The 14703-nt window shown below is 43.5% G+C and overlaps 1 protein-coding gene across 1 annotated transcript in view; it reads right to left on the bottom strand.

Moving 5' to 3' along the window:
- Positions 1-14703, bottom strand: part of Deup1 (deuterosome assembly protein 1) — a 63530-nt gene that overhangs the window by 27576 nt on the left and 21251 nt on the right. The window contains exons 6-8 of the mRNA XM_028763441.1: positions 10818-10931; positions 9709-9951; positions 2145-2290 (exon numbers count right to left, since the gene is read on the bottom strand). Coding sequence (XP_028619274.1) covers positions 2145-2290; positions 9709-9951; positions 10818-10931 — 503 coding nt within the window. The remainder of the gene's footprint in view (positions 1-2144; positions 2291-9708; positions 9952-10817; positions 10932-14703) is intronic.

The raw sequence follows: 14703 nt of genomic DNA, 5'->3' as shown, positions 1-14703 counted from the left end.
TCCCAGGGGAAGAATGACTGCGACCCCACACGTGATGCTCAGAGAAGCCCAGATGGAGAGAGTCTCTTTCCCAGAGGGCAAGCCAGAACCAATCATTGAAACACAAAGTTGAGTGCCAGGAAGAGGGAGGGGCAGCAGCTATAGAAGTCAGGTGAGGCCACCACTGTAGCCTGGTGTGACTCAGTAGGAGTCTCCTGTGAGTGTAACTGGCTCTCCAGAGATGATATGAGGGTGTTCCTAATATCCAAAACACGAACTACACAAAAGCAAACCACAGCTCCAAATCTCAATAATGGCAGAGAGAGAATTAATTTAGAGATTGGGACTAAAGGGGCTCTCAAAAGGTGCAGAGTCATGGCGATCCCCTTGAGGTACAGGGATTTCTAAGCCGCATTGATCTTTCTGGCCATCACAGTTGTCATACCCCTTCTCCCTGACCTGGATAGACTAGAACTCACTATGTAGACCAGGCTGGGCTAGAACTCACAGAGATCTGCCCGCCTCTGCTCCCTAGTATTCAGATTTAGAGGCCTGCACCACCATGCCTGGCCTGACATTGGCTATTTTTAAAGATTTTATTTTATGTATATGGGCATTCTGCCTGCCTTCATGTCTGTGTACCACCATGTGAGTGTGCGTAGTACCAGCAGAGGTCTGAAGAGGACATTGGATCCTTTGGAACCAGAGCTACAGACGGCTATCAGCTGCTGCGTGAGTCCCGGGGGTTGAACCCTGGTCCTTTGGAAGAGCTGCCTTTGCTCCAAACACTGAGCTATCTATCCGTGTTCCCATGTCCCACAGTCTTGAAGAAATCATTAGCGCCTGAAAATCAGCAACAGTTATCTTTAAGTAAAATAGATCACTTAGCTATTCAGATGTTTAGAAATCACATCATTTGTTTCATTAGCTTTCTGATTGAAGAAAGTTCCACACCAGCGAATTGTTTAGAAATCAGACCATCTCTTCAAAATCTCAAATACTGAGAATTCTCAGAAGACCCACTTTTTGGTGGATATGCAATATGTGCTTCCTCTTAAGGAGGGAAACATTGGTGTTAGTAATAGCTTTTTAAGAAGAGATTTATTTTATTTTAAATTATATGTATGTATGTATGTATGTATGTATGTATGTATGTATGTACATGGGTGCAGCTGCCATCAGAGGACAGAGGTATCAGGTCTCCTGGAAGAGCAGCTGCAAGTGGTTGTAAATCATCTAACATAGGTTTTGGGATCTGACCTAGGGTCCTCTGGAAGAGCAGCAAGATCTCTTAACCGCTGAACCATCCATCTAGGACAAGCAAGGACCTTTCATATGGAGCTACAGGTCATGAGTGCAGAAGCAGAGTTACCATACCATCAGCAAGTGAAAAGGTTAGCATCAGGCTTATAGGCAAACAAGGTAGAAGCAATTAGAATACATAATAAATCCAGTGTCTCTGCAAATCTATAATTAAACACCAGCTCTACACTGTTGTTTCTACTGAAACACACTCTATGCTAAAGAATGCATCTTAATTAAACTTTATTCTAGTTCAAATGTGAAGGCCTCAGATGCACACGCACATATCCTGCACACACATGCCCTGCACACACACATCCTGCACACACATGTCTTGCACACACACAGCCTGTACACACACATCCTGCACACACACATCCTGCACACACATGTCTTGCATACACACATCTTGCACACACACATCCTGTACATACACACATGCAATCCTGCACACACACATTCTGCACACACACCCACATCCTGCACACACATGTCCTGCATACACACATCTTACACACACATCCTGTACACACACATCCCGCACACACACATCCTGCATACACACACATCCTACACACATCCTGCACACACACACATGCAATTTTGCACACATACATTCTACACACACACACATCCCCCCCACATCCTGCACACACGTCCTGCATACACACATCCTGCACACACATATATCCTTCACACACACATCCTGCACACACACACACACATCCCCTCCCACACATCCTGCACACACGTGTCCTGCACACACACATCCTGTACACACACATCCTGCACATACACACATCTTGCACACAGACGTCCTGCTTTGAGAGGCTCCTCTTCAATCATCCAGCATGAGAACTCACCTTTTCCTGTTATCTCGAGCAGTCTGCAATTCTCCCATTTTCAGCAGTTCCCTATGCAAGTGCAGTCTTTCCATTTCTATAATCCTCAGGAGATCGTCGCGTGATTGTAACTCATTCTTCACCTCTGACAGTCCTGCTTCCATGGCCTGCATTAATAAATTTTTGATGTTTACTTTAGAATTATTGTATACATTAAAAAACATTTAACATCCATCCCTTAAAACAACATAGGATATTGCCATCGCTCTTGGCTGCCCACTAGGTCCTGCTGCTGAAGTGTACTTTGATTGCAAGACATAGGGAATCAAACTGGTAGCTTATTCTCTGCTGGATAGCTTTCACAGCACCAGAATGTGCTATTCAGGCTGCCATGAGAGAAGAATCATCAGTGGTATTACCCAATGGACAATCCTAAATGGTACCAATATGCCGAGCAGCATGTGCCTGCTAGTGCAATAGTGGCATGAACGTTGTGAGGTAACCAATCAATCACATTGTGATTGGATTTGAGGCTTGCTCCACAGGAAGGACTTCATACCTGGGATTGTAAACCTGTAAAAGTCCAGGGGTGATGGGGAGATCATAAATCCCAGGGAAGAAGCTACTGCTGTTCCTTTACTAAACAGACACATTGTTCAACTGCCTTCTAGACATTTGCTTATATCCGTACGTTAGTAGTAGTGCTCTGGACCTTGGTCAGAGAAGCTTCTTTTTGTAGAGGGCAGTGCTTAACTCAGACTTGTTACTGGTCAAAATGCTGAAAGTAAGTCACAGTGGGTGCTCAGCCTTAAGTGGGACATTATGTCACCCACCCCTAGGCTCAGGAAATCCAGTAGAAGGGAGGAATATAAGAGGTAGAGGATGAGGAACCGTTCCTTGGCACAAAGCGGACACGGCATTGTAAGAGTAAAAATTAAAACAGCTCAGCAGAGACCAACAACAACTTGGCAAAGACCGCAGGACGGCTTGCTAAGATTGCTGAGAATAGCCATAATAAAAATATCAAGCCCCTCTAGGGGCGAGGTGACCAGAAATATAGAAACAATCAAAGACATATCTTGACCAGTCTAAACATGCCCAAGTGAGTAATGGGCCACCTGGTGTTTATCCTAGAAGGTCTGAGGTTTCATGGTCAAAAATAGTGGGCCATCCAGCCTGTCAAAATGATTGCTTACGCAAAGTGCTGATGTTTGAAATATCCAATTATATGTAATCGTGCCAGAATTTCCTGCTTTTCCCTTCCCCTTTGTGCCTCCCCCTATAAAAGTTCTAAACTTCCTGGGGTCTTCATCGAAATTCTCTCCCCTGCATGGGATGAGTTTCGATCCAAGGGCCCTTGTTAGTAAACTGCCTTTTGCCATTTGCATCAAGTCAGTCTCTCGTGTCTCCTTGGGTGCGCGCTGATCGGGACTTGAGTTGGGGGTCCTTTCTGGGGGTCCTTACAGCATTACCATTGTACTCATGAATTCATAGCAGCTGTGGTTATCTGTGCAAGATAGGGCCTGTCGGTCTCCCATTCAAGAAGAGAGAAAGCTCTCGAGGCCTCACTCCTCCTCCAGAAGCTACTTGTTAATGGCTACCGGGTAAGGGGAAGTCATTTTCTCCCTTGGTGTAGCTACAGGCAAGGTGCCCATGGTCCAATAAGTAAGTCCACAGCCATGCTTATGCAAGCAATCCTAGTGAAACCCACAAGGTCATCTCTCTCTCTCTCTCTCTCTCTCTCTCTCTCACACACACACACACACACACTTTCTCACACAATGCTCATATGCACTCTCCTACCCCCTCTCACACATACACACCACTTCGTCCCCCTCACACACACATATACATAGTCTCACACATATAAACATACTCACTTTCATACACACTCACACAGACACACATTGACACAGACACACATTCACACATAGATACTCATATGCACACACACTGACATACACATACTGACACAGACATTCCCACATTCATACACACACACACACACACACAGTCATACACATTGATACATACACTCTTGCACAAACTGACACACACTCATATGCTCACACACTGACATACACATACACACTGACACACAGACTCACTCCCACATTCATGCATACATATCACATACACACACAAACATATACATACACAGTCATACATATACTGACACATACTCAAATGCACACACGCTGACACACAGACACACCTACATTCATACACAAACATTGCCGCCACACACACACACAGTCACATACACTGACACACTCACATAAGAGACATGAAAGTAGGAAGGGGGCTTATTAGGAAGTGTGAGGGGGAGGGGCCTGAGATAGGGTGATGATGGGTGAAAATGACCAAAATTCACTATATACATGCTTGGAACTGTCAAATAATTTAAAAATTAAAAACACCACCTGTAAATCAGTGTGCTTCATTTTAAGTAAAGTGTGTTTACTCTTTTCCTCCTCACCTTTCATCCAAATTGCCACCAGAGTGCTCATCACCCAGGATGAAAACAAAGAGCAAACGACCAAATCAAACCACACGCATCAATGTGGTCACACTGTGTGTGAACCTGAAGCAGTGATGTTTGAATAAAGTACAAGGTGTGAGCTCTAGTCAATGCTGGTCCTTTCTGATTAATAAAATAATAAATGACAGATAATCGTGTGACTAAAGCCATCAGTGTGCTTTCCCGGCACAGCCAGCAGCAGGAGCCCTTTTCCCGTCCTGCCCCATGGAGGTGGAGCTAGCGATGCTGAAACAACTAGGCATACCAGTGATCCTATGGGTCCACAAGAGGCTTCAGCAGTGCAAAGTGAAGGGGAGGCTCTGGACAGGAAAGAAGGGCAGTAGCAGTGGGCGGGGCTCCTTGGGAGCAGGGAGGCAGTGGGCGGGGCTCCTCGGGAGCGGGAAGGAAGGAGCCCAAAGCAGAGTGAAAGAACCTGCAATGAGACTCTTCTCCCCTCCCAGAGCAGGAGGGGAGGAGGTGAGTTCTGCATTAGGATAAGGGAGCTCAAAGCCTGTCTGTCTGCTGTTGGAAGGGAGGAGGGACCAGGAGCAGGACTATGGACAAGAACACTGGCATCCCTTGACCCTTGACAGTACTGTGGACCTATTTCAGGCTCATGACTATGGCCTGTTGGATGATCTGCTGCAGCAGTATTGACAGTTCCCTAGGAATTAAAAACCAACATGCAGCTCCTGTAGCTGGTTTCTTTCCCCCAGTAAGTTCCCAGGGCTCATCCGTGCCGCATTGCATCTATTCCTGTTTACGGCTGAACTACATGCTGTTATGTGGCTATACCACAGTCTGTTCTATTCAGCAGCTGGTAGGCATTGAGGGTTGGCTCTACTTTTGGTAATCAAGAGCAATGATCCCACTTAAACGAGGGGAGTTCTCAGTAACTTTTCTTAAAACACAAACCTCGAGTTATACACCTTCCCAAGGACCTTTCAGCCTGGATTTGGGAAGGGACAGATTACTATGCCTTCAAACATAAGTATGATATCGTCTGAGATTAGCTTAGATGCTCTCTGTTTTGAACAGCAGGGATTTTCCAGATAGAGTTAAAATTTCAAAAGCCAGAGAGACATGAAACAATACAGTAGAAATGCAGTCTACCTTATTAAACAATAAATTATTGTTTATTGACTAAAAACCAGTTTACCTTATTGTAAATGTTATCTGTTATGTCATGCAGGTGAAGAAGGAACAGCCTGGGCTTTAAAACACAAAGCAGCAGGCAGAAAGTGGGTGTGTCCATTCTGAGGGAGAGGAATGGGAAGGTCCTAACTCCAGGCTGGGGACCTGTAGTGTCAGGTTGACAGAGTAGTCTGTCCTCTGTTACTAGAAAACATCTGTCTGTGGTGATGAGCACCCAGAAGAAACGCGCTGTTTAATGATCCAGCGACACAGGTTTGAGGATGTAAGTTAAGATGGAAACATCTCATTATACAAACTGGTAATAATGATTGGACAGAGAAACAGGTAAAATAGATTGTAGCTGACAGCAGTCTGTAAGTTGGCTGCAAAAGCATAAGAACAATTAGAAGGATTTGTTGATATTGATAAATCTAGAATTATCTTCTTGGCTTTGGATTCAAGAAGCCCAAGTTGACATGAGAATTAACGGATTTTTAGAACTAGGATGTAGTTTTGAAATTGGTACAATTTTGCATGAGAGTCAAATCAATTATTTGCAATGTGTCAAATATCTGATAAAATGATTTTGTTATTGGGACATTCTCAAGAGTTCCTGGAACAATTTAAGTACCAGAAGCTCCCTTAATTGTGATATTGTATGGGATCTAAATACAGATCAGGCATTTAGCACTGACATGTAAGTATGCTGTAGGTGTAACATAAACACAGATTTCGGATGACTCACTAGGAAAACCAAGATATCTTGATAATTTTTTACATCTTATTTACACTTTAGATGACAATGTTTTGATACACACATTTATTTACAATAAATTCTCTCATTTCTCTGTAGTTCTTTAAGGTGCTACAAGAAGATTTTAAATCAAGTGTGACTATGGAGCTCAGGTGGCAGTGCTTTATCCAGCATCTGTGAAGCCTTGGGTTCTATCTATGTACTGGGAAAACTGAATATGGTGGTGTGTACCCCAAATCTCTGTCCAGGGAGTGAAGGATGAAAAGTTCAAAGTAATCTTAGACTATAGAGGGAGTTTGAGGGCAGCCTGGGCTACATAAGACACTATCTCAAAACTGAAGGCAATGAAACAAACCGGAAACCAATAACAAAGACTCCAGAATTAAATGAGAGCCGTGGCTGGATTGCACTTTTCTCAGGAAGCATTGCTCTAGTTCTTAGTGTTGTATTAACCAGCAAATGACATTAACTTTCCCAGCACAGATGTTTGAAAGATGCAGAACCATTTATTTTTGTCATTAATCTCTAGTGGGGAATACTGCACACTTAGAAACACGAGGGGCATGTAGCATAGTAAATAAACATGTGCACTGGGCTGTGCGTGCTGACACATTTCAGGGTTGTAGAAAGACAAATGATGTTGTGCTTCAGAAGATGCAGACATAGCTGCCGTCAAGTGTGCTGCAACATATTAAATGGCAGTGATTTAAATAGGAATAATTGTCTTTTTGCATTCATATGAGAGATGTAGAACATCAGGTGACTAAAAAGAGATGGCTTATTTTTTCAAATGTATATTCTGGTTCCAAGATTATTTACTTCTAGTTATCCTTATTTGGTAAAATGCACATTTTGAAACACAGATCTCAGGCCCATCTGTTTAGTTAGGGACATGTCTGATGTTCTGAAAGGAGCAGTGATTTTAATCCTTCAAATGAACTGACAAACAGTGGACTCCTGGCATTTGTGGAAAGCACAAGGACAGGTCACAAGTGACTCCTGACATGACCCAGGGAGGCATGAAGAAGTAGAGTTCTTGGTGCTTTTTCTCCAAGAGAAATCTTGAGTTACTTTTCAAAAATATCTTTATTAGAACAACAGATTTTTTTCTCTTGAACATGTTCCATAGTAATTTGGTTTGCTTTTTAATATATGTAACTTATGTGTGTGTACACGTATATGTGTATGCCTGTGTCATGAGAGTGCACATGTGTACATGTAGAGGTGCCAGGGGTGGACTCTGGGTAAATTCTATTGCTCTCTACCTTGCTTGATTTTATTGAGTCAGGGAGACAGGGAGACAGGGTCTTTTGCTGAACCTGGAGCTCACTATTCAGCAAGACAGTCTGGCTAGAAAAATCCCATGGATCCTCATGTTTGTACCCACTGGCTCACTAAGCCCTGCAGTGAAAGGACTTTGTAGGACCAGAGCCAAGAAGACCCCAAGAAGAGACAAAACACAAAGCTCTTCAGTTCATACAGCTTGAACTAAAGCCTAGGGCAGTGTATTTTGGAAGGACCTAGAAAAATAGTTCACTTACTCATTGGATGTGAGCCTGGGGCAGGCTCCATCAGTTAGATAGCAATGAAATGTATGCTTAAGTTGTCTTCAGACAGAAGCTAGGACCAATGTCTCATCCCAGAGAAGGAGGGGATCCTGGGACCCAACAGTTGTACAAACAGCTCTCACAGGAGGGTGGATCATCAGTAAGCTGAATACTAGGAGACCCTGGTCAATCTCCAGGAAGAGCAGGACTGATCTTAGACTGTGGTGGAACCAGGGAAGATGCCATCACACCTGACCTGTGTCTGGAGGATGCCTCCCTTCTTCAGTGTCTAGTATTTTCAGTGTAATCTGGTTTGTTCATTTACATCTGTATTCTAGTTAATGTTAGAATAATGTCTTTCTCCAGAAAGAGCTGGAGTTCAGGATGGGGGAGATATAGGTCTCTTAGAAATGCCACTGGAAGAGAGAAGACAGGAGCCATGTGATACATGCCCTCCTGAACTCAGGGGAAGAGCAGATGCTACAGGACAGCCCTGTAGGTGACACTGTAATGTGGGGAAGGGGAGGCTAGCCCAGGACTAAGAAATGATCCTGGAGTTGAAGAGCAGAAGTTACAGGGCAGACTATCTCAGAGAAACAGGCTCTGCCCAGGTAGTGAGCTTCAGGAGAGAGATGGGTGAACTGGATGGAGAAAGTGGTAGAAAGACGCGTTTGGAGGTGGGGAAGTGGAGTAGAAGCAGAGAAAGGCTGGAGAGGATGTCTCAAGTATCTGAAGGCACACAGGGAAGGCCTGAGGATAGGCTCAGCAGGGGCTGATTTGAAGGGTGCTGGTTCCAAACCTTCTCGGCTAAATTGCAAAAAGTAGAAAAAAAGAATTAAAAGCTGGCTTAAGGAAGACAAAGCTGGGTAAACGCCTGTCAGTCTATCAATCTACTGATGGTCTTCAGTTCTAGGAGACTGCTCAGCAGAGACTATGACCAAATCTTGTGATCAGATATTGATGGTTGCCCAAAGGCCTGTGCTGTAGCCTTAATCTCCAAAGAGTCTTTACAGGCCAGGTGGCTGGTCCTTTGGGAGGTTGGGTCCAGTGGAGGACCCCAGCCTGACCTCCTTCCCCTTTTCTTGTGGGAAATGAGGTTTTAGTCTACCCCACACTCCTGCCATGACATTCTGCCCTACCATAGTCCCGAAGTAACCAGGTCCCTCCCAAACCAGGAGCCTAAAGGAACCTTCAATCTTCATGGATTGCCTCGAGTGTTTTGTTATGGTGATAGGAAGTAGACTGACGTGGAGCAAGCACTGATAAATCAATCATGCCTGTCCCCAAGGTCTAAAGTTGCAAATAAGATAGATGGGGAAAGAGCGGTGGCTGGATACTACAGTGTGGACTTCAGGCACAAAGGTTTGTGACTGCTGTTCCAATGCACTGGCAATGTTACACACTGTCATCATGCTGTTACAAGGCTCCAGAGGCTAACATACCCACCGGGTTACTGGATTTGCTCGAGTGAGAACCACTTAGAGAGGGAGGTCTCACTAGAGTTGACAGTGCCGTCAACTGAACGTCAACTCTGAAGGCCGTCTTGTAGCTGTCCGATCCCCGTCAAGCCGGCATCTGTGCAGCCCATCAATAATGGTTGGAGATGAAGCCGCGCGCGCAGACCCTCACCTGGCACTGCCTCTGGTACATCTTCAGTTCTTGCAGGAGCTTCTGGTTTTCATCCTGTAACTTGTTCCTGCTCAGCGCTATTTCACTCACGGCCGACTTTAACTTTTCGATAATGAACTCGTCTCTTTGGGTGGCTTCACAGCCGGTATCCGACTCACACACCAGGCGAGGGATCTCGGGACTGCCTTCCTCTGGGCACGGCTTTTTCCCGTTTAGCTGAGTTTGGTAATTTTGTGCCTGTTTCTGAAAATATAACAACCAGGTAAATGGAGTGAAAAATATCATATTTAAGCTTCCATAGAGGCAAAGGATAAAAGAATTAGCAAAGCTCTTCTATGAAGTTTGGCTTGTACAGTTCAGCGTTCTACTTGTTTCTGATCTCAACTTTAGATGGTGGGAAGAGAAAATGGATCTGTGTAACTCTGGAGCCGAGCTACAGAGAAGGGAAGGGGTGTGGAGGAGAGGTCTTATTAATCAATAAAGAAAATCTAGAAGCTATAAAAAGAAAAATAGTAATTCAATTACATACTAGTCCAAAAATGCCTCTATGGTAAAGAAATAAAAACAAGAAACAGATCAAGGAAAAAATAGTTGCCAACACGTAATTGTTTTTTAGCAATTCTTACTATGTAAAACCTCTACATATCAATAGGAAAAGCAAGTGGTATGAAGCCAAATGCATGGAACATGGGAGAATCACTCCCAGAGGAGAAAGTGAAAATGCTAACATGTACATGGGACCTGTGGGTGGAGTATGTAAAACAAACCACACACACATATACTTTGCTTTGGTTTTGTCTTTTTTTTTTTTTTGAGTCTGAATCCTGTTATGCAATGTAGGCTGCCCTCAAACTCATGACCTTCCTGCCTGTGACTACCACAAGTACAGGGATTATAGGCGTTTGCCCAGACTACTTAACTTTCAGACCTAGAGGCTAAAGTCATGGTCACAAAGGGCTCACATGGCTGTGCTGTCTCCAGACCCACTATGGCTACTGTCCCTCTCAATTCACACTTCCATGAGTAAATAGACTCCATACTGAATGGCCAGGATGACGGTAACTAGCTTCTGGTGGTGCTTTTTAATTTAGACAATCGTAATGGTTTACCTGAAACTGATTGCACTTTTCGGATAGTAACTTTTGCTGAGCATCCAACGACACCAGGTGGGTCTGATAGAGGATCTCTTGCTTGTCCCACTCCCTCGACTTCGCTCTGAACTCCTTGTAAAGTGGGGAGGCAGGTGAGCAAATAGGAAGCTATTAGTCACTAACAGTACAATAAACTTCTCTCTTTTGTGTAACTTCATTACAACAGAAAATAAGTCTATTCTCTATCTATAGGGAAACAAACCAGAAATTGATGGAATTGTACCTTGCTTAATTACTGCAGGCTCAGCATCTTGCATCGGAACCACTTGGGACCAGGGTGTTTCATCTCAGATTTTGGATTATTTGCATATTCATAATGAGATGCCTTGCTGATGCCATCCAAGTTTTAACACACACTCATCTGCTGTATACACCCTGTGCGTACTCCACTAAAAGGTGACCATGTGTGCTGTGTTTGATACATCTGTGTTGTGGCTGCCACTCTGTGGCCTCTGTTATTACTTATGGCATTGTGTCACTGCTCAAAAAGCCTGGCATTTGGGAACATTTGGGAACTTTAAATTTTCAGAATAGGTGTGCTTAACCTGTGTATTCCATTTTTTTAAGGAAATTATAGAATTTTTAACCTACATAGAAACATTAAACATTATTCAAAGCATAGATCACTTGCATGGCAAGTGCAAGTGGTAACAATGGAGAGTCAAACCACCTTTGGCATCAGCTGGAGCCTCCTGCCCATGCCTCGGACAATTTACCTTTCCTTTATTCTCTACATTCAGGCGCTAGACACACTCGGTACTTAAGAGGCGGGCTCTAAGAGCTGGAGAGATGGCTCAGTGATTAAGAGTGTGTACTGTTCTCTTGGAGGATGAAAGTTCAGTTTCCAGCACCTATGCCAGATCCAAGGTACCTTTGACCTCAGCAGGTACCAGCAGGATTCCTATATTCATACCCTCCCCATAATTAAAAATAAAATACTTCCTTTAGTAAGATGGCTATCAAGTTCTATGAACTCAGGGTTTGTGCCTCTTCTAACTACGTACTTTGAAGCCCAATGCTCACTGTAATGAACCTGAAAGTTGGGCCCCTGGGAAGTGATCGAGTTATGATTCTGGAACCAGTGTGAGCTGGATGAATGTCCTTGTAATAAATATTAAGAAATACAGGGATTGTGATGGGCAGGGTGGTGCACACCTTTAATCTCAGCAGTTGGGAGGCAGAGTTTTGAGGATCTTTGAGTTCTAGGGGAGCCTGGTCTTCATGGCAAATTCTAGGACAACCAGGGCTACAAAGAGAAACTTTGTCTTGAAAAATAAAAATAAAGGGGGTGGTGGTGGAAGAAGAGAGAAACAGGAGAAGGGAGAGGGAGAGGAAGAGCGAAAGGGAAAGGGAAAAGGACAGACAGACAGACAGGCAGACAGACAGACATGGATCTGGGAAAGCATCACAGTGCAAGTACGAGGACCTGAGTTCAATCCTCACTCAGTGTATAAAAATTCTGGATGGTGCATTGGTGCCTACCTATAACCCCAATCTTCTTGAGAAGCAGAGGCAGAATGATCCCTGGGCTAGCCATTCTACCAAAATAGGGTTTCAGTGAGAGACCCTATCTTTAAAACGTAGGGGAAGGGTAGGAAGAGATGGAGAAGACACCTATTCTGACTCTTGGTTCTACACAGGCACATATCCACACGAACACATACACCACCGCAACAAAAGACAAGAATTTCTTCTCATTTTCCCCTTTTCCTACTGTGCAACCAGCAGACAGCTGTTCACGAACCCAGAGGAGGCTCTCCTCAGAAACTCACTCTGTTGGCTCTTTGTCTAAGCTACCCAGCCTCTGCGTTCTGCTACAGTAGCCTGAGCTAAGATGTTGGCTTTATTGACCTCTGGCTTTCAAAGCCATCGTGTAGAGGGTAAAGCTAAAATCAGCTCACTTGGGGGAAAAAGTGTCAGTTGGGAAAGAAAATGTGAGACTAGCTGGATACAGCATGCCCAGCTGCTCACATGCCCACTCAGGCAATGCGGTGTAGAGCATGATGGTCCATTCACAACGGAACACTAAGAGCAAAGGAAATGGCTTCGAAGGCACCAGAGAAGATGTCCCTGCATTGCAACTCTCCATGGGATGGCCTCTGTAGTGTGCCTTTCTGTCCAGGCTTTAGAAAACAAGCACAGAGGACTGACTGCATGCATGCTCCCGCTGCACTACAGTACCTGGTGGACTGATTTTATGGATAACCTCCTGCCCCACTCTTAAAGGAGCAGCATATGTGCATAAGCAAGCTATTTACAGTACATATATACAATTCAACTGTGACATAAAAGCCATGGGGATATTTTTCCTTCCATGTTAAGTTGGAGTGTGGTATGTTCTGCTGGAGTGTTTTAAAAATGACTGCAGGGATTGGCTGGGCTGTGTGCTGATTCTGAGAACGCAAACTGTATCTCGCTTAGAATGAGAAAAACAGCACTTTTCATATTTTCTACATGGAAATGATTTTGAAGAATATTTGGGGAAGTTTATTTTTTAAAAAAATATACAAGTCCTAATCAATGAAGGAAATCTGTAAGTGAGAAAGACTTTAAAGTAATTAAAGCAATCTGAAATTAGTGGTGGCAACATTACCGTGGAATTCGTGCACACATCTCCCCATCTACACGTATAAAAATACCTTATGACAAACTCCATTTATTAGAGTAATGGAGACAGGCTACTTAGTGTTATGGACTGATTCTGACCCTCAAGGATGTAAGCATTAAGTATCAAAGGTAGCAATGACACGTTTACAAAGTTAGGTTCCAAACAGATGCTGGGTAACAGTTAATAATCAATGTGAGTTAGATTTCAAGAATTTGATTTTAACGTTTATGATGATGCCATGAGGAAACCCATTAGTTTCTATGCTAACTTTGGGAATTAATTAAAACATTTTTAATTTAAAAAGAACTCTTTGGGGAAAATAGCAAAAAAATGGAATAAGGTTGACTTTAACAGTAAATATGTTTTGTTTTTGTTTTTGCTTTGTTGTTTTTTCGGATAGGGTCTCAGTGTTTAGCCCAAGCTCTTGAACTCAAGACCCTTCTGCCTTAACCTCCCAAGTACTAAGATTAGAGGTATGGCCCACTTGCCTGGTTTAGAAACTATCTTTTAGATAGCAAATATACTTATCATCACCCACTTAACAACCACAGATAATCTTAAAATAATCTTCAAGTAAATATTTCCCCAGCATTCTCTAGGGAAGACCATAACATTAGCCTTAGCTCGTAAGAGCTGAAACAGGTAGAGATGAGGTCCAGGAGGCCCAGACAGTGCCACAGACATATCAGTGGTACTGATTCCCTGGATTATCAGGCAGCCAGCATGTTGTATTCAGGAGTAGGAAGCTTGTATGGAGGATGCAGACACCAGCCCTGTGGGGTCACCCAGCTCTCCAGTGGGGATTTGTATGGTGATTAAGTCTTCTCTGAACGACTTAGGCTGAGAGTGGGTCATGGTCACTGAAAGGAATGTTTCTGGTGACAACTAGAGTAGTAGATCTTTTTAAAAAAGAGCCCTTCTTCTAACCACTGGGGAAGAGTGTTTAGTGATGTGTTAGTAGCTCTACAAATGATCTTAACTTTTCATTAGGAATTTTAAATAGTTAAAAGTACAGAGTAACCAAAACCAGATGATCTTCATTCAGTTTAGCTGTCATTAACAGTCTAATTTCTCACTCTTATTTGTTGAAGTATTTTAAGAGAACTTTCTAAACGCTTGCATTTTCACCCATAAATGTGGTTCATCTACCTATATCTATATATCTTTTATCTATCTCTATACATCTCAACACACACACACACACACACACACACACACACACACACACACACACAC

This window comes from Grammomys surdaster, unplaced genomic scaffold (genome assembly GCF_004785775.1).
Source record: "Grammomys surdaster isolate TR1022 unplaced genomic scaffold, NIH_TR_1.0 138, whole genome shotgun sequence".
Lineage (NCBI taxonomy): Eukaryota > Metazoa > Chordata > Mammalia > Rodentia > Muridae > Grammomys > Grammomys surdaster.
Note: the sequence above shows the minus strand (reverse complement) of the source record. Positions and strands in the feature narration are given on the sequence as shown.